Source organism: Artemia sp. Qi Xiang Cuo, chromosome 2 (genome assembly GCF_049724085.1).
Source record: "Artemia sp. Qi Xiang Cuo chromosome 2, ASM4972408v1, whole genome shotgun sequence".
Taxonomy (NCBI): domain Eukaryota; kingdom Metazoa; phylum Arthropoda; class Branchiopoda; order Anostraca; family Artemiidae; genus Artemia; species Artemia sp. Qi Xiang Cuo.
The window spans coordinates 60,553,004-60,578,134 of record NC_142795.1 but is presented as its reverse complement, the minus strand read 5'-3'; the positions used below and the strand labels follow the sequence as shown (position 1 = coordinate 60,578,134).

Below are 25,131 nucleotides of genomic sequence, written 5' to 3'. Positions count from 1 at the left end.
CAAACGGAAGGTTTTATTCGCAGATATAACAAAGAAAACACAAACTAATCTAGTAAAAAGTTACGTCAAAATGAAACAAATCACAAATTCTTAATTATAGACAAAATGTCTCCGTCAACGTTAAACAACTTGTTGGGAATTTTGTTCTCCAAATTCTTGGTTGAAAGTGATTTCACGTGAGGCGCTGTAAACTTACTTCCAACAATCCTGGTAAGCCATCGATCAAATTCAAAAGACGGAAACCAATTTTCACTCGGTCCGAAACTGTTGGTATTAGCCAAGCAATCGGATAGAAATTTGTTCCATGCAATCTGAAACAAAATTCTTTTAGCTTTTCTTGAATGAAATTCTTGTATCTTCTTGTATTATTTTTCTTTTCATTGTTTAACTAATAACTTTAAAAAAAGCCCATTAAAAGATCAATGTGTATCCTTCTTTATCAACTGTTTTAACTAATCCTTCAAATGAAAATACGAAGGTACTAAAGTAAAATGCTGAATAATGAGATTAATTACAACAATACGGCCTTTATTTAGATCTACATATGTGGTTAATTTGATTTCAAACGTTTGTTCCTGATTTTTCTTATTTAGCATAAATCTACAGTGTCAATGTAAATACGTAATTGGTCAATCTAGATCTTATTTATAGTAATAGTATGGGTTGTCTTTCCAAGAGAATAAACGTTATCGTGATTTACATTGTTAAAAATTATCAAAAAGAAATACAGATTTTCTTTAAATATTTGTTTTAATCACTGAACATCAAATGCAGACACACATCTCACATTTTCCTAATTTTACAAGATATCTTAAGACAAAAAAGTTTTTACAAGAAAAAGTTTTTATGTTTTGAGAAAGTAGTTTTTCTTTCGAAAACTTAAATTAGATTGGAAAAAAAACTGTAACAACTGAAGTGAAGTTTTTTTGCATTATGATATGTTCTACCTCCAACAAAACAAATACAATCGGGCAAATACTAGCAGTGGATAATAATTTTCTAACGGATTTTCAAAAGTGCTGGGGCTTTGGTAAAGAGAATGAAAAGCCGAAATTTGGGGCTTCGGCTATTTAACATGGCAAGATAGGGATAAAAACTACGAGCATGACTAACAATATAGCGTCTGGCGACTTCATTAAAAACAGAAAATTCCAAAGGAAAGGGGAAAATTAATATAATTAATCCGCGGTGCTAAAGGAATTTAGATGAAATTTGTTTTTGAGTGATAATTAATCAGCATTTAATCATTTCTAAATTAATTAGTCAGAATCCAGTTGGCACAAGTAAGCTTAAGTCGAGGATAGTTTGTGAAGCTCTAGGCAGGTTGGATTTGAGCTGCTAGACCTTCTGATGACCTAATACTGCTCTCTTTACGCTTCCCAACATTGTAAAGTGCCTAAAACAGCATTTATGCAGCAGTTTAATGTGAAATAAAGCCGCCTGACGCAAGATGGTGTTAGTGATTTATTTTCAGCACTAGGGCAAGTTTCTACTCTTATAAGTTTCCCATACTCTTAGGCCCCTTTGTTATAGGCAAGATTATATAAAATACAATACCCATTGGGCCTCGGAGCATTTCTGCACGATGGATTATTGTCGAGGCTTATGAACCCATACATAGTGTTTAATTTTGAAAAATGTCTAGTGCTCCAATTCTCAGCAGCTTCATTTAGTTATATAATCCAACTGAGAGAAGAAATGAATGTAACCAACCGTTTCGTCCATCAGAACGTCTTCAATAAAATCAGCTAGATGAGCATCTTCACCACAGGTTTCATTCAGGTTAATAAGAGACGTGTATGCTTTTTTATTATGCTTCACCAAGTCCTATAAAAGGAAACAGTGTAAGGTTTAAAGTAATATAACTGCTAAACAACAGGTATATTTGACCATTTAAATCAATTAAATTCTTTTAAACCAAGCCCAATTTGAGTTTAGAGCTCCAATACGTTTTTTTTCATAGAAATGTAGATAATAAAGTAAAAGGACTTTGATATATGGCTCAGAAAAAGAAGGATGAGGTGAAGATAAAATATTTAATTAAACAAATAAAAAATATCACATTAGCTATCTCAAAATTCAATAAAAAATTATCAGATTAAGCAGTTTCTTTCTGAAAATACTTTTCTAATATTTTCAAAGACATTCCTAAGGAATTGCGAGTATTTTTCTGGTCAAAGTTGTCGGTTAGCAATTTTTACAGAAACACGAATTATCCTAAATCACACTTCCCAGCGATAGGATAGCCCTGTGGTTACTGGTTAAAAAAACTGAAAACAAAAATTCACCTGCAAAATTTTTTTTAACAATCCACGGAGACATAATTTGCCGTGATATTTGTAAATTCTACCCCGAAATATAACCTAAGATTTGCAACCTATTCTTAATTTTCAATAGATGCATTATTTTAAAAGGAAAAAACTGCAAAATACTAAAGTGGAGGTACTATTTTTAATCTTTCGAATTTTTGAATGTTGCACCTACAATCTGACAGCCCTTTTTCCCAACAGTTTTTTTCTGCTAGAGTAATTCGCCAATTTTTATTATCAACACTTTCCTATCAACTTGAAGAAATACGCTTGTTAATAGCGGCATCTGTTGCTAACAATTTATGCAGTGGCGGCAGATACACTTCTTAGGATAAGTAAAACAGATATAGCTCAATCTAGCATTTTTTGTACAGCAAAATTTCATGATATCGTGCCTACTTTTAGTTAAATAAAAAAAAAAGTTTTTTTAACTGAAAGTAAGGAACGACGTTAAAACTTAAAACGAACAGAAATTATTCTTTATATGAAAGGAACTGTCCCCTCTTTAACGCCTCGCTCTTTACGCTAAAGTTTTTCATTGTATAAAAAAATAGAGTTGTGAGAAAGTCAAACTTTAGCGTAAAGAGCGAGGCGTTAAGGAGGGTCAGCCCCTTTCATATAAGGAATAATTTCTGTTCGTTTTAAGTTTTAACGTCGTTCCTTACTTTCAGTTAAAAAAACTTGTTTTTTTTATTTAATTTTTGAAAGTTTTTGAATAAATGCAGGCTCACCGTACATGAATAATTAAAACAAAATTTGCATATTAATTTACTTTTATTTGGTTAAATGGCTTTCTCGAAACTTATTTAATTTTATTTACAAACTTTTTTATTAGTAATAAATATACATAACTTACGAATTAGCTTACGTAACGAACTTCTATATTCATATATTTTAATACGTATATTAGGGGGCTTGCCCCCTAGTCAATACCTTGCTCTTTAAGCTAAAGTTCGAATTTTGTTCCAATTCTTTAAAAATCACCGCTTAATCAAAAAGGCCGTTAATTAGAATAAATAGCTCTTATGAAAGTACTAAAAAATCTTTGGCTTAAAGAGCGAGGTATTGATTAGGGGGTGAGCCCAATCATATATGGAATTTTTTTGTTCGTTTAAAGTTTTGATGTTGCTGCTGTTGCAGCTGAAAAACTTTTTTTTTTATACTTAATTTCTGTTCTTTTTTTAAATAATGCTGGGAAGTCCGGCGTCCCCTTCATAGCAATGTCCCTTCCCCCATGAAAACTTCCTTCATGGAAAGATCCGCCCACATAACCCCTAACCAATCCCCCCCCACTACCAGAAAAAATCTCCCCTGAAAACGTCTGTATACTTCCCAATAACCAATACTATATGTTAACATTTGGTAAAGTTCATAACTTTCAGCCCTCCCCCCAGGAACCTCGGGGTATTAAGTCATCCTAAAAGACATACTAACAATATTTTCGAACATGCTGAACAAAATGGCTGTCTCAAAATTTTGATCGGGTGACTTTGGGAAAAAAATGAGCGTGGGAGGGGGCCTAGTTGCCCTCCATTTTTTTGGTCACTTAAAAAGGGCACTAGAACTTTTAATTTCCATTCCAATGAGCCCTCCTACGATATTCTAGGACCACTGGGTCGATACGATCACCCCTGGGAAAAAAAAAAAAAAAAAAAAAAAAAAAAAAAAAAAACGCAAACGTTATCTTTCTTCTTGCAAAAAATTGAAAATTCCACATTTTTGTAGATAGGAGCTTGAAACCACTACAGTAGGGTTCTCTGATACGCTGAATATGATGGTATGATTTTCATTAAGTTTCTACAACTTTTAGGGGGTCTTTCCCCCTTTTTTCGAAAATCAGCCAAATTTTCTCAGGCGTTTAACTTGATGGGTAAGATTAAACTTGATGAAACCTATATATTTGAATTCAGAATTAAAATCTGATTCTTTTGATGTATCTATTTGTATCAAAATACCGTTTTCTAGAGTTTCGGTTACCATTGAGCCGGGTCGCTCCTTACTTACAGTTTGTTACCACGAACTGTTTGATATTGAAGTACTCTCTCTTCAAGGAACTCTACTATTGACAAATCATTACAAATAAACTTCTTCTTAATTCTGCAGCCTCGTAACCACCAAAGACATTTTTGTGACTTTGGAGAGGGGCAACTGCCCCCCCCCCTGCCACCCCCAAACGACGTCCTTGTTTAGGGGGTTATAGTATAGAAAAAATAACAATCATTACAAATAAACTTCTTCTTAATTCTGCAGCTTCGTAACCACCAAAGACATTTTTGCGACTTTGGAGAGGGGCAACTGCCCCCCCCCCTGGCCACCCCCAAACGATGCCCCTGTTTAGGGGGTTATAGTATAGAACAAAAAACAATCATAACAAATACACTTCTTAATTCTGCAGCCTCGTAACCACCAATGACATTTTTGTAACTTTGGAGAGGGGCAACTGCCCCCCCCCCTTGCCACCCCCAAACGACGCCCCGGTTTAGGGAGTTATAGTATGGAAAAAATAACTCATCCAGCTAACTTTTATTCAATGGGAGACAAAAAATTTAAACGAATAAATCTGTCTTCTCTTCAAGATGTGTACCATCACTTTAAAGATCTTTTCATCGACTCAGGTACTGAGCTGGTCAGTCAAAATTACTGCGAAGATTTCTAGAATTTCGAACAGGGAAAGACGCATGAGAGATTTAAGTTATATCGGAGAGGCTATACTGAAATAAAATTTGTTGGCTTGTTTCATTAACCGAGAACCGACTTTGAGACAATAGTGATTTTAGTCAGAAATACAAAGCTGTCAGATCCCCTGAAGAAGAAGGAGATAAAATCTACTGTCATTGATGTATTTTTATTCTGAATTTGTTTATATCCCCTTTATGTAAATTTACGGAGCTTTCTTGACTTAAGCAGGCCGCCAAATCAGCTATTCGATCTGGCTCCTCATCGTATATGCTGTTTTTATGACTAGGAATATCTTGAAGGTATAAAATATAGCACTTTGAGTACAGTATAATTTCAGCAAGTGTCTTCAGACAAAGACAGTGTCTGTCTTCTGAAATTTCTGTATCACTGTCAGCTCGCCATTCCTAGCTAAGACCATCAGAAGTATGTCAATTTTCTAGAATCAAACAGTTCGTGGTAACGAACTGTAAGTAAGGAGCGCCCCGGCTCAATGGTAACCGAAACTCTAGAAAACGGGTTTTTGATATCAATAAATAGATCAAAAGAATCAGATTTCAATGCTGATTTCAAATATATAACTTTCATCAAGTTTAGTCCTACCCATCAAAAGTTGCGCGCCTGAGAAAATTTGGCTGATTTTTGAAAAAAGGGGAAAAGACCCCCTGAAAGTTATAGAACCTTGATGAAAATAACACTATCATATTCAGCGTATCAGAGAACCATACTTTAGAGATTTCAAACTCCTATCTACAAAAATGTGGAATTTTGCATTTTTTGCCAGAAGAAAGATCACGGATGCGTGTTTATTTGGGTTTTTTTTGTTTGTTTTTTTTTGTTAAATTTTTCCAAGGGGTGATCGTATCGACCCAGTGGTCCTAGAATATCGTGAGAGGACTCATTGGATCGTAAATTAAAAGTTCTAGTGCCCCTTTTAAGTGACAGAAAAAATGGAGGGCAACTAGGCCCCCTTCCACGCTCATTTTTTCCCAAAGTCACCTGATCAAAATTTTAAGATAGCCATTTTGTTCAACATGGTCGAAAATATGATAACTACGTCATTTACGATGATTTAATCCCCCGAAGTCCCTAGGGGGAGGGCTGAAAGTTATGAACTTTGCCCAATATTATCATATAGTATTGGTTATTAGGAAGTATACAGACGTTTTCGGGGGGAATTTTTTCTGGTAGTAGGGGGTGGGTGGGTTGGGGGTTATGCGGGAGGATCTTTCCATGAAGGAAGTTTTCATGGGGGAAGGTACATTGCTATGAAGGGGGCACCGGATTTCCCAGCATTATTTAAAAAAAGATCAGAAATTAAATATAAAAAAACAAGTTTTCCAACTGAAAATAAGGAGTAACATCAAAACTTAAAACGAACAGAAAATATTACGTGTATGATTGGGTTCACCCCCTAGTCAGTACCTCGCTCTTTAAGCCAAATACTTTTGGTACTTTCATAAACTTAAAACGAACAGAAATTATTCCGTATTTGAAAGGGGCTGTCCCCTCCTCAACGCCTCGCTATTTACGATGATGTTTGAATTTCTAACAAATCTTATTTTTGTTAAACAATAAAAAATTTAGCGTAAAGAGCGAGGCGTTGAGGAGGGGACAGTCCCTTTCGTATACGGAATAATTTCTGTTCGTTTTAAGTTTTAACGTCGTTCCTTACTTTAAGGTAAAAAAACTTGTTTTTTTTTTTATTTAATATATATTCTAGATCAAAAACATCCTGATTGAGAATCTGTAAAGAAGAAAATGTGTCCGGAAACAAAATTGTAGTTAATGATAATATCTAACGGAAAACGGAAGGTATTCAGACCAGTAAATTTAATCTTGAGGCATGAGAGAGGGGTGCAAATAAATACAAACCGTTTTTCAAATGCACAGACCAGTCACTTTCAGCCGTTTCATGATTTACATCGTACTTAAGTATATTTTCAGCATAAATAAACAGGGCCAAGAAATGTTTAGCCAGTTACAAATACTGAAATCAGATAAGCCTTATAACAGGGCGGGCTGATTCCCCAAGTAGATGATTGCATAATATCGTAGGCATTAGGGGCATGTCAACTCCAATTACAAATTTTTGAAAGGAAAAGACTCCAGACTGAACGAGCCTCAGGACAGAAATTTTTCTAAGCAAGCGTTTTCACAAACTATATCATTAGTATTATATGCTTTAATTTCGTTAAATAGCTCTTTCTTTGAATTAAAATCATTTCTGTATGGGAATTCAATTCAGGCAATTATCTTAATTTAGACTTGAGAGTATGTTTGTGAAGACTGGTAAAATAAGCTCCCTGCTGTAATCTACTCACCCACTCCCTATAGTAAAATGTCCTCTTGACTCTCTTGATTGCGTAGATCTTGAGTTTCTATTCTGCTGAAAATTCTTTTTTTCCCAAAACCATTCATAAAACTGTATAAGAAATCAATTACTAAACATAACTTTCAGTTTAAACAAGCCAATGTAAAAACAAAATCAACCAGTTTGTGGTAACGAACTGTAATTAAGGAGCGACCAGGTTCAATAGTAACCGAAACTCTATAAAACGGGATTTTGATACCAGTAGATACAGCAAAAGAAACAGATTTTAATGCTGATTTCAAATATGCTGATTTTATTGTTTAAAAAAAATAGAGTAATGAGAAAGTCAAACTTTAGCGTAAAAAGCGAGGCGTTGAGGAGGGGACAGCCTCTTTCATATACAGAATAATTTCTGTTCGTTTTAAGTTTTAACGTCGTTCCTTACTTTCAGTTAAAAAAAACTTGTTTTATTTTTTAATTTAATCAGAGACAGCGTCAGAGGCCTAGATCTCCGCACACATTCCATAGTAGTGGGTTATCCCTCATAAAACACCGCGAGAAAATATAATTTTTTCACCTATATTTTTTGCGTGGTAGGTGCTGAAAATTAGAAACTTGAGACTTGTTTTAGGTTACCACCACGTTGGCTAGTTATAGTTATAAAATCTTTGGTCGGTCTAAATCTTATGAAGTAAATAAAGTAAAGCTTACCTCCAGAGCGTCCAACATATTGTCCCATCTGAGTTTTTCTGGCTTTGGTATTGTTTTGAAGTCAACAGAACCTCCTCTATAAATAATATACGAAGCTATTTGCTTTGCTTTTTTTGCAGAAGCAAAAGCCTTCCACTCAGCTAGTCTTGACATTCCAACTGCTGCCATGCTGTCGCGACCGTAGAAGGCCCACTAGCAAAATATAAATAAATTTAAAAAGAAATGATTGTTCATTTCAGAGGGATGCTCGACATTGGGCTTTCCTAATCTATCCTAATAGCTCATACAGAAAAAAAGGCCTAGTCTTCCACAAGTAAAAATTAAAAGGCTAATTTTGATTGAAACTAACTGAAGTTCCGTAAATTAAACCAAAAAATTGTCCTGTTTCCAATACTTTGCTCTTAAAAACTGGAGGCTCTACTTCTCAATTTTTCTTTTTTTTATAAACAAAAAAATGTAAGAACAAAATTTCAATCTTTATACCTTTTAATTTTCAATATTTGTCTCTACCATGCCTTCATTTTGTTGCAAAACGAAAATGTAACGAATTCCCTACTTCACAAGGTCCCATTATAGCTAACGGTTTTAAGAAGGCAACCGTATCCAGGATTTTTTTTTGGGGGGGGGGGGAATTAGAAAAGGATTTTTTCACGGGGGAACGGGTTGGGGTTAAAAAACTTAAAAAAGCCATAAAAATTTTATTTATAATCATTTTTATTACGTTTTTACGAGTCAGACAAATATTTCGGCGGGAGGGGTTCGTACAAACTAACCCCCTCCCCCTGAATACGGCCTTGATCCGACTTAAACCATCGAAATTTAACATACCAAGTGGATTATTTCTTTAAGGTAAGATTACTCTCGATCTAAGTATGCGGCTGTTAAATGAAAAATAAACTCTTTGATATAACTTTCCACTTTTTGCATTTTTACAAAAAGTGAAGTTTCTTTAATTGTGAAAATAAAAAGTTTATTTTCACAAAAAGTGAAAATAAACTTTTTGTATTTTTGTATTTTTTTCAAATGATTTTATTTTTCCTTCCTGAAGATCACCGTCAACTTAAATTGAAATTTGTGGAGAGGTCTATTATAGTAATCTTTCTCTAATAATGATTTCTTGTTCTACTCTGATACTTGGATTATTCCTATGTTTTTCACAATTAAACTTAACCTTAAATTTTCTTTAATATTTATTTAGATATGGTATTTTCAAGCTCGTCACTACCCATCTTAAAATATATTTCTTATATTCATTTTCTCATATACGCGTTTGCTAATATTTTATTTTCAACAATTTAAAGGATTTTTTCCCCTAACTTTGAAGAGAATGTATTCTGAATAATCAGAGGCAACTCTATAATGTTGCCCATAGTAAAGGAAATACGCCTCCAATGTTTTATTATTTATTTATTTATTATTATTATTATTTTTTTCCCAGAGGCACTTCGCATAGAAGGAGGCGTCGTAAAAACTTCAAAGGGGGTTCATTTCATTGGAAATCGAGAGCTCTAGTGCCCTTTTTAATAGTTGAAAATGATTGGAGGGTAACTAGCCCCCCCATGCCCATCATTCCCCCAAACACATCCAATCAAATTTTCAGATAGCCTTTTTGTTCAGCCTAGTTGATTTTCAGATAGAAAATATATTTTTGAGGAGGACACTCCCCCAAAACCCTCAGGGCAAAGTTTTTAAGTTATGCCCTGGGGGCATATAAGGTTTTTATAGAACGCGTTGTCGTAGAAACTTCAAAACAGGCTTATTCGATTGGAAATTCAAAGGCATAGTGCCCTTTTTAATAGTCGAAAGAGATTGGAGGGCAACTAGCCCCCCCCCCCCACGCCCATCATTCCTCCAAGCACATCCAATCAAAATTTTGAGATAGTCATCTTGTTCAGCGTAGCTGATTTTCAGATAGAAAATATGTTTTGAGGAGGAAAATCCCCCACAACCCACAGGGCAAGGGTTTTAAGTTATGCCCTGGGGGCAAATAAGGTTTTATAGAAGGCGTTGTCGTAGAAACTACAAAAAAGGCTCATTCGATTGGAAATTCAAAGGGATAGTGCCCTTTTTAATAGTCGAAAGTTATTGGAGGGCAACTAGCCCCCCCCCCACGTCCATCATTCCCCCAAACACATCCAATCAAAATTTTGAGATAGCCATTTTGTTCAAAGTAGTTGATTCCCAGATAAAAAATATGTTTTTGAGGAGGACAATCCACCACAACCCTTAGGGCAAGGGCTTTAAATTATGCCCTGGGGGCATATAAGGTTTTTATAGAAGGCGTTGTCGTAGAAACTTCAAGAAAGGCTTATTCGATTGGAAATTCAAAGGCATAGTGCCCTTTTTAATAGTCGAAAGAGATTGGAGGGCAACTAGCCCCCCCCCCCCACGCCCATCATTCCTCCAAGCACATCCAATCAAAATTTTGAGATAGTCATCTTGTTCAGCGTAGCTGATTTTCAGATAGAAAATATGTTTTGAGGAGGAAACTCCCCCACAACCCTCAGGGCAAGGGTTTTAAGTTATGCCCTGGGGGCAAATAAGGTTTTATAGAAGGTGTCGTCGTAGAAACTTCAAAAAGCTCATTCGATTGGAAATTCAAAGGGTTAGTGCCCTTTTTAATAGTCAAAAGTGATTGGACGGCCCCTAGCACCCCCCCCCCCCACGTCCATCATTCCCCCAAACACATCCAATAAAAATTTTGAGATAGCCACTTTGTTCAAAGTAGTTGATTCCCAGATAAAAAATATGTTTTTGAGGAGGACAATCCACCACAACCCTTAGGGCAAGGGCTTTAAATTATGCCCTGGAGGCATATAAGGTTTTTATAGAAGGCGTTGTCGTAGAAACTTCAAAAAAGGCTCATTCAATTAGAAATTCAAAGGGCTAGTGCCCTTTTTAATAGTCGAAAGTGATTGGAGGGCAACTTGCCCCCCCCCCCCTCCACGCCCATCATTTCCCCAAACACATCCAATCAAAATTTTGAGATAGTCATTCTGTTCAGCGTAGCTGATTTCCAGATAGAAAATATATTTTTGAGGAGGACACTCCCCCACAACCCTTAGGGCAAGGGTTTTAAGTTATGTCCTGGGGGCATATAAGGTTTATATAGAAGGCGTTGTCGTAGAAACTTCAAAAAAGGCTCATTCGATTGGAAATTCAAAGGGCTAGTGCCCTTTTTAATAGTCGAAAGTGATTGGAGGACAACTAGTCCCATCCGCTCCACGCCCATCATTCCCCCAAACACATCCAATCAAAATTTTGAGATAGCCATTTTGTCCAGCGTAGTTGGTTGTAAGTTATGCCCTGAGGATATATAAGGTTTCGTATAGACAACGTTGTCGTAGAAACTTCAGAAAGGGCTCATTCGATTGGAAATTTAAATGGCTAGTTCCCTTTTTAATAGTCGAAAGTGATTTAAGGCAACTGACTCCCCTTCCACGCCCACCATTTCCCCAAACACATCCAATCATAATTTTAATATAGCTATATTGTTCCACGTAGTTGAAAGTTCTGGAAATTATATGTTTGAACAGGCCACTCCCCCCACAGTCTTCAGGGGGCAACGGTTATAAGTTATGCCCTGGGGGCATATATGGTTCTTATGGAAGGAATTTTCGTATAAACTTTAGAGAGGGCTCATTTGATTGGAAATTGAAAGTTCTAGTCCACTTTTTAAGTGTCAAAAGATATAGGAGGGTAAGGAGCTCCCCCCCCCCCCAAACCCTTTTTTCCCAAATGCATCCAATAAAAACTTTAAGATAGCTATTTAGTTAAAAATAGTTCAAAGATCATATAACAAAAATTACTGTGTCGACACAACATATCAGGGCCCAGGGGCAGGCATTGTAAGTTATGCCCTGGTGGCATATATGGGTCTTATGGAAGGGATACTCGTATTAACTTCAAAGAGGGATTTGATTGGAAATTGAGAGTTCTAGTTCACTTTTTAAGAGTCAAAAGAGATTGGAGGGCACCTAGCCCCCCCCCCGTCCACACCCTTTTTTCCTCAAACCCATCCGATAAGACCTTTGAGATAGCTCAAAGGTTCAAATAGTTCAAAGACCATATAACGAAAACTCAGGGGTCAACTCAGCCCCCCAGTGCCCAAGGGCAGGTGTTGTAAGTTATGCTTTGGAGGTATATATGGTTCTTATTGAAGGGATGCTCGTAAAAAATTCAGAGATGGCTCATTTAATTGGAAATTTAAAGTTATAGTTCAGTTTTTTACTGAACGCCCTTTCCCCAAATGCATCCAATAAAAATGTTGAGATAACCATTAAGTAAAAAATTGCTCAAAACTCAGATAACAAAAGCTCAGGTGTCGTCACAACCCCCAAGGGCCCGGGGGCAGGCGTTGTAAGTTATGCCCTGGGGAATATATTGTTTGTATGAAAGGGATGCTCGTATAAACTTCAGAGAGGGCTCATTTGATTGGATATTGAAAGTTTGAGCTCACTTTTTAATTGTCAAAAGAGATCCGAGGGCAGCTAGCCCCCCCCCCCCCTTCCCAATCTTTCTTTTTCAAAACATATCTCATGAAAATTCTGAGATAGAAATTTTGTTAAAAATGGTTCAAAGGTCGGATAAGAAAAAATCTGGTGTCAATAGAACCCCCCAGGGCACAGGGCAAGGCGTTCTAATTTATGCCTTAAAGGCGTGTATGGTTCTTATGAAAGGGATGCTCGTATAAACTTCATAGAGAGCTCATTGGATTGGAAATTGAAAGTTCTAGTTTACTTTTTAAGAGTGAAGAGAGTTAAACTATTCCCCCCACGCTCTTTCTTCCCCAAACCTGTCCGCTACAAATTTTGAGATAGCCAGTGTTTTGGAAATTGTTCAAAAATTAGATAAAAAAAAAATGCCCCCCAGAGCCCGGGGGATAGACGTTGTAAGTGTTGTCCTGGGGGCGTATATGGTTCTTATTATAGGGACACTCGTATAAACTTCAGAGAGGAGTCATTTGATTGGAAATTGAAAGTTTTAGTTCAATTTTTAAGAGTCAAAAGATATGCGACGGCAACTAGCCCCCCACACACCCTTTTTTCCCCAAGCCCACCCGATAAATTTTTATAATACCCATTCTATTAAAAATAGATCAAAGTTCAGATAAGAAAAATTCCTGTGTCGACGGAACCCGCCAGGGCCCGGAGGCAGGCGTTATGAGTAACGCTCTAGGGGCATATATAGTTCTTATGGAAGGGATGCTTGTATAAACTTCGGAGAGGGCTCATTTGATTGGAAATTGAAAGTTCTTGTTCACTTTTTATCAAAAGAGATCAGAGGGCAACTAGCCCCCCTCCTCCACGCCCTAAATGCATCAGATAAAAATTTTGAGATAGACATTTTGTTAAAAATAATTCAAAGTTTTGATAACAAAAAACGGGTGTCGACACAACCCCCCAGGGCCCGGGGGTAGGCGTTGTAAATTATGCCCTGGGGACATATTTGGTTGTTATGGAAGTGATCATCGTATAAACTTCCTATAGGGCTCATTTGATTGGAAATTGAAAGTTGTAATTCACCTTTTAAGAGTCAAAAGTGATTGGAGGGCAGCTAGCTTCTCCCCACACTCCATTTATTTTTCTCCCAGAGGCACTTCGTATAGAAGGAGTCGTCGCATGAACTTCAAAGGGGGCTCATTCGATTGGAAACCGAGAGTTCTAGTGCCCTTTTTAAGAGACAAAAGTAATCAGAGGGCAACTGCCCCCCCCCCCAATTTGAGGTAGCCATTTTGTTAAAAATAGTTCAAAGATCATATAAAAAAAAACTCCTTTACGTATGGTCATTTCGTTAAAAATAGTTCAAAGGTCAGATAAGAAAAACTCCTGTGTCGACACAGGGTCGGGGCAGGCGTTGTAAGTATTGCTCTGGGGGCATATACGGTTCTTATGGAAGGTATTCTCGTATAAACTTCAGAGAGGGTTCATTTGAATGGAAATTAAACGTTGTAGGTCATTTTCTCAGAGTGAAAAAAGATCACTGTAAAAGTCTAAAACCTACTGCGTCATTGGCGCTTTACTGAAAACCAATTTTGTGGCAAATATTTTCTTTTGTACTTAATATTGAGAATAAACATTAAAATTATAGTAACATTTTGAACTGATGAGCTTTCAGCAATTAATATCATTATACATCAAATATTCAGTTTAAATAAATATTCATATTTATTACAAATATTTTCTTTTCCAGTTCTTACAGCATTGACAATAAAAATACAATTACAGTGAAATAAACTCTTGAACTGATGGATTTTTCAACAATTAGTATCATTATACATCAAATATTTAATTTGATGTTGTTTATACTTTCCAAGATTATTCGAGACGCATATAGTTTTCAGTAAAGTGTCAATGACACAGTAGTTTTAGACTTTTACAGTGAGAAAAGGAGGTCATACCCAAACTCTTGTTTGTAGTGATTTTTGTTCGTTTCAAGATTGATTTGCATAATCAATTTAAGTTTCACTCGTTTTATGATTTATTTATTAATTTACATTATTATCTATTGTATGTTTGTTTGCATTGATTTTTTATTTAATTTCTGTTCGTTATAATCTCCAATTATACTTCAATAGGAAAATATTTTTTTTCATTTTAAGCTTGATTTTCATATTCAATCTGAGCATTACTCGCTTTAAGATTTATTTTTTCATTTGTATTATTACTTCTTTTATATTTTTGCTATGATTGTTTATTTAATTTCTGTTCGAAGTACGTTTTATTTATTCTTTAATAGTAATTTCTGGTCGTTTTATTTTTTAATCTTAACATGTATTTTCATATGCTGAGCTTAAGCTTAAAATGGCCTTTACTTTTCTTTGAAAAACTTCTTTTCGGAAAGTTTTTTTTAATTAATTCGTAAAAAGGGCCCTTATTAGTTTACTAAATAGGCGAAGTCTTTAACTTGCAAATGATTAATATGTAGTGTTAATTTTTTTTTTCCCCAGTTCATGGACCTCTGGGTCCTTTGTTATTTTTTTTATTGTAGAGTTTTTTTCATATTTGTTGAACGAAAGAACTTGAACTCGAACTTTTATCTCAATAGCTTAAATTTTCGTAAATATCAAAAACAAATTTTTGATGGAAACAAGTTTACTACTTTCAGGAATTATTGCAAGTCAATTCAGTTTATTTGTAGTCAATTTTGACGGACATAATTATTGTAATTGAACTTAACTCGGAAAACAAGAAAAAAAAGACCACTAAGAAATGAGACTTACGGCTAGCTGAATTTAAATACTAAAAAGAAGCGAACTTAAAAAGAAAATTAAAAACAAAAAATTGAGAAACAGCAAAGAACTAAAATAAAATACAAAATAAAATCAGAACGATCACTGAAATTAAACATAAAATTAAGTTTTTTTTTTTTTTTACGAATCCAGAACATAACTGAATCGTCAAGGTTATACACGTGTAACTGAACTGTGTGTTTGAATTGTACCACAATTGATGATTTTTCTAGTCTATTCTAATTCAGTTTTACTATTTTGTTTGTTTTTTCTAGTTTATTGTTGTCTCCCAGTTTTTCTCTTTTTGAATCAACAGTCGGTTTTACTTTTTTTTTACGCTGATAACACCTTGTTGCTTATATAGGAGAAATATATTCTTGAGACATATTCCTTCCTTAGTCTTTAGTGGCCTGAAGGGCGGCTTCTTAGTTTTTTTTATTATTTTTTTTTGTTTTGTTTTGTTTAAGTTTTGTTACGGTTGATCGATTCAGCTATAGATATCATTGTAACTCACCATTGCTTGTGAAGAATGTGAAAGATGTAATTCCAAGTGCATATGATTATTCAAAAGATTCTCCATTTCACTGCTGAAGTTATGCCTGGCAGGGCATTCCATTTTAACTTCCAGATTACCAAAATTTTGCTTTGAGCCCTGTTCACTGCCACTCCTTCTTTCCCTGGCTGAAGCTTCTTGTGAAATATCCTTAATCTTCCCCTGGGGTGTCACAGTCTCTTCAAATTTTTTCTGAATTTTGGCACCCTCCATTTAATGATCTTCTTTTTGAATTTCTGAAAGGTAAATGCAAATTCTACAAAAATTGTGAAAGCACAAGTATTTACATCATAGGCAGTGCAATAGCGCTGTCTAAGCAAAGAGTAATTTACAAAGGTCAATTGGATGTAGGAACACGTGTTGCAGGCAGTTGTGCTGTGAGCACAATACTGCGCCGTCGATTTTTAAGAATCTAGGTTCTAACCATTAGAATGCTCCTGTTTGGCGTTTATGAGAAAATGACTTCTGATTCTAGTTGGGAGTTGAATTAAAAATGGGCGGGACATAATAAGTCTTCGCCAAATAGAAAGTTGATAGAATTTGGCGCATATAATATTGTTTAAATATACTTAAGAATCCCGAGATTAATATGTAAAAATGCCGTTTCTCATAGATTCTTCCAGAGCACTTTCAACTTCAAAAGTTATGATTGATAAAGTCTAATTAGCTTTTTGACTGAAAAGCTCCTTGCATTGGACTGTTGTCAGATTAGCATACTCTTATCGACAAATTACGCTGCCACTTTTCCGACTGCCACTTTTCCGACTGCCACTTTGGACGAAAATGCCACTTTTCCGTGATAAGATCTTTTTTGCTCCTTAGAGGGCACTATAACTTTTAATTTCCATTCGATGGAGCCCTCTCCGAATCTTCTAGGACTATTGTTTCAATACGATCAGCCCCGGGGAAAAAAACAAATATAAACCCACTTGTCATGATATTTCTTCCGGGAAAAAAAGTAAAAACCCTTTAGAGTTTCAGTTACTATTGGCCTGAGTTGCTCATTATTTACTGGTTCATTTCCACAAAATATTTGGAAACAAAACAAAGTGGATCTGTCTTTGGTATTTGAAAAGTCAGAAAAAGACTAGAGGTCTCCTGTACTCTCATTAAATTTATTTCTATTTACACGGCGCCGTTTAAGTAGCTGGTCTCGAATTGAATCGGGAGTCAAGCAGGGTTATGTTCTATCCTCATTTATAGGGACCACCTTGAGGGACCTTGCCTTAAGGAGTACAGCAAAGATTATAGGAGAGAACGGAATCTAATGGAGAAGTAAAACACTCCTAGACTTGGATTATGCAGATGATTTGAGCATCCTAGATGAAAATATTAGCAAAATATAGTAATTTTCGGAGGCTTTGAGAGTCCAGAGAGCAAGAATTAGGTTTCAAAATCAATGTTAAGAAGACTAAGTCGCTAAGAATGGGAACAAGTGAAGGTGAAGAGGTAATGTTGGGTAACGAGAAGATTGATCCAATACACAACTTCACTTGCCTATGTAGTATTGTTAGTAAAAACGGTGTGTGAAGCGAAGATCTTAGAAGTATTAACTTCAAGACTAGAATACTGGAAGCTAGAGTGATGACAGTAATCTAGTAAGGCTCTCAAGCGTAAGCGCTCCGAAAGAAGAGGAGGATTTGTTAGATGTTTTCCAGAGAACTGCCTACGGATTGTTTTGAGTGCTATCTCAAACTGCAGTATGTACGATGAAAGTGGTTCAATCCGACTTTCTATGGCTACAATGAGAGAAAGGTTAGGATGGCTAGGACACCTTCTGTGGTTGAATGATGACAGATTGCCAAAAATAGTCCTTATCAACCAACCATGGCCAAACGAAAAGCAGGTGTCCCCGAATGTCTTGGGAGGAGTTCGTTAGGAAACATTTAAGGGAAATTAGAACTTCCTGGGAGGGTGTAGGAAGGGAAACTTTGGGTACTTGTCAATTAGCCGGAACCCACGGATATATTGTATACGGAAGATGCTTAAGAAACTAGTCAAACGGGTATCTTTCAATAGTATATTCAATGTATTTAATATATGATATGTCTTACGACGAGTCTGTAGGGACACTTCGAACTTGTCTACAAAATAATCATGAAATGTCCTTTTCAGATCCAAAACGACAGTGAATATTTGAACCGATCTCATTGTGCAGAAGTGATGCCAAATTAAACGAAAAAGATAAATAAAGCAACAATCAAAAAATGCTTTACAAGTATACTGTTAAAGGTGCCCTTAAAAGGTTTACTTTCACCTTCCAAAACTCCTATATTGTTTTGTGTTTTCAGTAGAGCGCTATTTTTCTGTAATGTTACAAAAAGAGGGAAATATCACCAGTTGGTTTATTTGCACTTGTTTTATTGATATATGTTAGATTGGCAGTGAAGTAATAATTTTTTTTCGTTTTAAATTTCGACTTCGCTCTTTAGCTCCCTCGGAAAAACTTTTGTTTTTTTAATTAATCTAAGCTCGCTTTTGATTAAGATTTAATTTAGAAACAACACTGCTATGATCTCTTATTTAAACTTATTTTTTTTATATAATTTCTAATCACCTGCAATCTAGGGGAGATAGGACATCTCAACCCTTATTAAGGAGCTGAACTAAGAAGCCTAAGGAGCTAAGAACTAAGAACTAAGAACTAAGGAGCAGAACTACAAGAATCGAAGGAAAAAGTAAGTTTAGAGTGGAAAAAAAGTCAAAATATAGTATCGACATACTTGCACAGAAATCAACAGAAATGTGCCTTTAGACTTAGAGTTTTATTTGACCTGTCCGTAAATAAAAATCCACTCATTACTCAGAAAAGAATGGAAATTAAAAAAAAATCATTTTTTTGTGTAGGTACGATATATGGTATTATAAACTATGTTTGTTGTCATTTCAAAATTTTAGAAAGAATTACCTGAATTCTCCTAGAAAACTATTTTCATTTGTCCTTCTTCCTCTTTGGATGCACAATCTTATGTATGGAGAGATTATTACGGTGGAATTGTCAAGTAAATAATTTGAATAAGTATAACAGTAAGTAATCCTTCTTTTAATATACAACTTTGAGTGGCTCCAGAATCACATGCCTGCACTTCTCCGAACACTAAGTCAGGAGCGTAAATTTGCCATGGGACAGACGAGGCAACTTCCCCTCCTAGACCTCAGTTTTCCTCCAGACCCCAGTTTACCCCCCTCCCTCCCTCCCAGCTTAAATTTTGTTTCTCCAAAAATTTTGTCAAAACTAAGATAAACCAGGTTAATTCAAGCATCCACGGAAACAGGTCATTTTTCTTTAGTACGTCTTTACCTTTTTTATTGCTATACGGCTCGTTTTTCAGTTTTCTCTGTCATTTTCACTTGATTTAGGAAAATTGCCTCCAACATTGACCCCGTCCCACAGGATTTTGACAAATTACGCCGGTCGCTGGGGTATGGATTTAGTGATGTACTCAGAATGTCGTTGCAAACCACGGACTGGATGACCTCTATTCCCTTTTGAATCAAAATGCTTGACCAAATACTTTCCTGGGACATGCGTTAAAAAATGACTGCATCACATTTACAAAAACATGAAATTTTTTGAAAATGACCGTATAGAAGGGAGAAAATCATGATTGAAAAAAACAAAAAACAAAAAAACAAGCAGGAGTGGAACGCAAGCCACTCTAATTCGAAGTCGAATACTTTCAAACAGTTCGTGGTAACGAACTGTATAGTAAGAGCGACTTGTCTCAATAGTAACCGAAACTTTATAAGCGTAGTAACCGAAACCAAATTTTAATATCAATAGATACATGAAAAGAATTGGATTTTTATGCTGATTTTAAATATTTAAGTTTCATCAAGTTTAGTCTTGCTGATCAAAAGTTACGAGCCTGAGAAAATTTGCCCTATTTTTGAAAAAAGGAGAAAACACCCCCTAAAAGTCATATAATCTTAATGAAAATCACACCATCAGTTTCAGCGTATAACCTTACTGTAGAGGTTTCAAGCTCCTATCTGCAAAAATGTGTAATTTGGAATTTTTTGCCAGAAGAAAGATCACGGATGCCTGTTTATTTGTTTGTTTGTTTGTTTTTTTTTCTTTTCCCCCGGGGTGATCGTATCGACCCAGTGGTCCTAGTATGTCCTGAGAGGGCTCATTTAAACAAAAATTTGAAGTTCTAGTGCCTTTTTTAATAAAACTTTTTTTTTAAATAGAATCACTTTTTACAAAAAAAACTGCATTTTTGGTGTCTTTTCATGCTGCAGTCTTTTCAAAGATACTTGATTTTTGAAACAAAAGAATAGTTCGTGGTAATTATAATAAAGAACGAACTTTCACCTATACTAGCATTGGCAACTTAACTATATCATCCGGGTTGCAGCGGTAGCTAGCAACCTAGTAAGAGACGATCACGTCCAATGTAAAATAAAATGTAATTACATTAAAAGACGATCATTGGAATAACAAACCATTGCATACACTGGAATTAGTTAGCTACTTGATTGTTTGAGGTTTGTCTCTCAGTATTTCAAAGAAGAAAAAGCCGTAGGCTTTTCCTGTTTGTAATCAGGTTGAACCATTAATAGTTAATGGTTCAGGTTATGTCTAATGGCTCATTTTAAAGGAATACCAACAGAACCGAACCTCTAATTATCTAATTTGATATATTAGTGCATGTACTTTAATTGCGTAGCTTATTAAGGGGGCTTGGAGGAGGAACATACGGGAGGTGTTCTTAATAACCTTCGGTTAAGGGTTTTGGACCATAATTATTACAATGATGATATTGTTTTATACTTCCAAGCTTTTCTACTTAAGAAGTGACATCAAAAGTGTTGTTTTAGTGCTATATCACACTTACGGATGATAGAATTGATAAACATCCCGTAGATATGAAAAATAGCTTTCAAATGAGCCTTTAAACGTCACTCTAAAAGTACAGCTAGCCCACTAGCCCCAGCTTTTCCACTTGAGACATGGAACCAAAAAGGCCGTTAAAAAAAATAAATCTTATCAAAACTAAGACAAACCTGTATAACTCAAGTATAAAGAGAAACAGGTCAATTTCCTTAGTATATCTTTGCCTCTATGATAATATATGGCTCATTTTTCAGTTATCACAATCATCTTTACTTGATTTGGGAAAATTGGCTCCTACTTTGCCCCCCCCCAGGATTTTGACGAAATTACGCCACTGGACGTATATATGAGCAATGTCTTTTGTATGAGCTATAAAAATCTGTTTAGGTACCTGGGATAGCAATACGCCCAATAACAATACACTCATACCGATACGCGTGATATAAATAGTCTGATACCGATAGAGTATGAAGCCCTTTCCCCAGGGACTATGTAGGGTCATATCGTCACCGGAACCACAGACATTTGACCTTAGAACTGTGTTGAACAAAATGGCTATCTCAAAACTGTGATTGGATGGCTTTGGGGGGAGCCTTTAGGGAGGGGGGCTAGTTGCCCTCTAATCTCTTTGGTCACTTAAAAAGAGCCCTAGCAAATGTAATATCCTTTCCAATGAGCTATTAAACACCTCTCTATGATGTTCTGGTCACCCCCTAGCTCTGCTAGAAAAAAAAAAAAAAAAAAAAAAAAAAAAAAACGGGAAATAGATCAGTGCTACCAATGCAAAAAAGTGATTTTCGTTGTTGTTCAAAGAGTGGGACTGTAATTTCCCATTTCAAGGTTTCCAACCATGCTCATTCCAATGGTACAACTTTCATTTTGATTTGGCGCTGTTTTTCGAGGGGTTACAGGCTTTTTGTGAAATCACCATAAATTTCTAGGTATTTTTTTTCAAAACAGGTTTTTTAACTTTCGGTTACTATGGAATGTGGTTCGCTCTTTACTAGCTTGCAGCTACCGCTGCAACCATGATTAAAATTATCTACCAAGACTAAACCTCTTAGAGAATACTAGCACTGGGTATTAAAAACCGTTATGACACTGAAACACTGAGTTAATTCAAGTTTTTATTGTAAAGAGTGAGAGCATTAAACTATGCTTTATGAAGTTGAACTTTTGCAAACAGGAGGAAGGGGAGGGTGGTATGTCAATGAATAGTCATCGAGAATTTAATAATCCAACTATTTGTTATTCGGTGAATTTATTTTTTTTAAGAGCATTCCATCTCTCAAAAATCCTTTTGCAAGCCTCAAGTCAGCTGACCGTGTTAAAGACAAAAGTTTCACTGCAATTTCTACCAAGGAACTAGCTAACATTAAAATCTAATAAATGGTAGACTTTTTAAAAACCTAGTAGATATGAGCAATAGCTTTTGAATGAGCAATGAAACATCTCTCTACGATGGTGTGGTAGCCTACTAATGTTGCAGTAGATTCCTGGTGAGCAGACGATTTATGAAATCTATTAGTGAGGATGAAAGGGGAGGGTAAACAGGTGGGCTTCTTGTAAACCTCCAGGGAAGAGTTTTGGAACATAATTATTACGATGGTACCGTTTTATGCTTCCAAGTTTTTCCACTAAAGAAGTTGCACCAAAAGTGCTGTTTTTAGTGCTATATCGCACTTACGGATGGTAGAATCGATATGAGCAATAGCTTTAAATTGAGCCATGAAACTCCTCTCCAAATGTTCTCGTAGCCACGAGCTCCAGGTCTTACACTTTAGAAATGCCACCAAAAGTGCCATTTGGCACTTGCAGATGGTGGAATTTATTGGAGAAACGTAGACATGAGTGATATTAGGATGCCCTTAGATGATCGTAGTATCGCTCTACGATGTTCTGATAGCCCGATAGCCCCAACCCTTGAGAAATGACAGAAAAATTGCTTAGGTGCCATGTGGCACTTGCAGAGTATACGGGAGGGGTTAAGGTTTGGAAATTCAAAGGGCTAGTGCCCTTATTAATAGTCAAAAGTGATTGGAGGGCAACTAACCCCTTTCTCACACCCACTATTTCCCAAAACATATCCAATCAAAATTTTGAGATAGACATTTTGTTCAACGTAGTTGCAAGTTCTGGAAATTAGGTCCTTGAGGATGACACCCCCCCCCCAAGATCCCTCAAGGCGAGGGTTGTAAGTTATGCCCTGGGGGCCTATAAGGTTTTTATAGAGTTTTGTCGTAGAAACTTCAAAAAGGGCTCATTAAATTGGAAATTGAAATGGCTAGTGCCCTTTTTAAGAGTCTAAAGTGATTGCACGGCAACTATCCCCCCTCTCACGCCCACCATTTCCCCAAACTCCTTCAATCAAAATTTTGAGATAACCATTTTGATCAACGTAGTGTAAAGTTATGAAAATTACCTCTTTGAGGATGAACCCCCCCCCCCCACAACCCTCAGGGCCATGGTTGTAAATTATTCCCTGGGGGCATATAAGTTTTGTATAGAAAGTGTTGTCGTAGAAACTTCAAAAAGGGCTCATTCGATTGGAAATTGAGAGGGCTAGTGCCCTTTTTAATAGTCGACAGTGATTGGAGAACAACTAATCCCCTCTCTCGGCCACCATTTTCTCGAACACATTCAATCAAAACTTGGAGATTGCCATTTTGTTCAACGTAGTTTAAAGGTCCAGAAACTATGTCTTTGAGGATGAAACCCCCCCCCCACAGCTCGCAGGGCATAGGTTGTAAGTTATGCCCTGGGGGCATATAAGGTTTTAAAGAAAGCGTTGTCGTAGAAACTTCAAAGAGGGCTCATTCAATTGGAAATTTAGAGGGCTAGTGCCCTTACTAATAGTCAAAAGCGATTGGAGGCCAAATGCCACCTCCACGTCCATGATTTTCTCAAACACTTCTGATAAACATTTTGATATAGCCATTTTTGTTGATAGTAGTTCTAGGATCCGTAAATTATGTTCTAGACTATGACAACCCCCCCCCAAAATCTTCAGCGCTAGGATCGTAAATTATTCCCTGGAGGCATATAATGTTTTTATTGAATGCGTTGTCGTAGAAACTTCAAAAAGGGCTCAATCAGTTGGGAATTGAGATGGATAGTGCCCTCATTCATAGTCAAAAGCGATCGCATGGCAAATGCCCCCCCCACGCCCATAATCTCCCCACAATTCCGATCAACGTTTTGATATAGGCATTTTGTTGAACGTAGTTGTAGGGTCCGGAAATTATGTTTTAGAGTATGACAACCCACCCCCCTCCCACAGCCCTCAGGGGTAAGATTTTAAGTTATGCCCTGGGGGCATATAATATTTTTATATAAAGTTTTGTCGTAAAAACTTCAAAAAGGAGTCATTGGATTGAAAACTGAGAGGGCTATCGCCCTTTTTAATAGTCGAAAGTAATCAGAGGGAGAACCACCCCGCCCCATGCCCATCACTTGCCCAAATATTTCCGATCAACATCTTGATATAGCCATTTGGTTCAACTTAGTTAAAAGGTCTGGAAATTATGTCTTTGAGGATGACAACCCTCTCCCCAAAGCCCTCAGGACAAGGGTCCTAAGTTATGCCCTTGGGGCATATAAGGTTTTTGTAGAAAGTTTTGTCGTAGAAGCTTCAAAATGGTCTCATTCGATTGGAAATTGAGAGGACTAGTCGCTTTTTAATTATTCGATAGTGATCAAAGGGCATTTGTCCTCCCCCCATGCCCATCATTTCCCCAAACACTTACTATCAAAATTTTGAGATAGCCATTTTGTTAGCGTATCAGATAGGTTTGGAAATTATATTTTTGAGGATAAAAAATCCCCCCAGCCCTCAGGGCAAGGGTTGTAAGTTATGCCCTGATAACATATGTTTTTGTAGAAAGTGTGGTCATATAAACTTCGAAGAGGGATCATTGTATTTTTAATCAGACACTCTAGTGCTCTTTTTAAGAGTAAAAGTGATCGGAGGGCAGTTACCCCCCCTCCCCCTCCCCCCACAAACACGTTGTATTATCCCGAAATGCTTCTAATGAAATTTTGAGATAGCCATTCTATTCAAAATAGTCTAAATATCATATAACAATGCTTTTGGGGTTGAAACAAACCCCAGAGTCTAGGGGCAAGGATTGTAAGTTATGCCCAGAGGGTATTTAAGGTTTTTAGGGAAGGGATGGTTGGGTGGTTGTTTAACTTAGAAAAAGCTCAATATTTCTCCCTGAAAAAGACTATCTCAATATAAAACGAAAGAAATTAATTAAACAAACTTTTTCCACAAAATAAGTTTTCAAAAAAAAAGCAAAGAACTCTATTAAACCAAAAATAGAATCAAATAATCTACCAAGCATACAACTACCACAAACCAGTATCAATAAATAAATGCAACCCAAAACAAACAGAAAATAAAATAAATAACAGTCAAACTCAAAACAAGCAGAAATTAATGTGAGTAAGGTTCTAAACCCCTTTCTTTCTAAAAGCCAGAATATAATGTGTACT

The 25,131-nt window shown here is 36.2% G+C and overlaps 1 protein-coding gene across 2 annotated transcripts in view; it reads right to left on the bottom strand.

The window, feature by feature from the left end:
• Positions 1-25,131, bottom strand: part of LOC148955460 (artemin-like) — a 34,674-nt gene continuing 9,543 nt past the window's right edge. For both annotated transcript variants that reach the window (XM_089108212.1, XM_089108211.1), the window contains exons 2-5: positions 15,756-16,030; positions 8,011-8,202; positions 1,714-1,827; positions 1-311 (exon numbers count right to left, since the gene is read on the bottom strand). In XM_089108212.1, the coding sequence (XP_088964338.1) occupies positions 81-311; positions 1,714-1,827; positions 8,011-8,202; positions 15,756-16,007 (789 nt within the window). In that variant the 5' untranslated portion in view covers positions 16,008-16,030 and the 3' untranslated portion in view covers positions 1-80. The remainder of the gene's footprint in view (positions 312-1,713; positions 1,828-8,010; positions 8,203-15,755; positions 16,031-25,131) is intronic.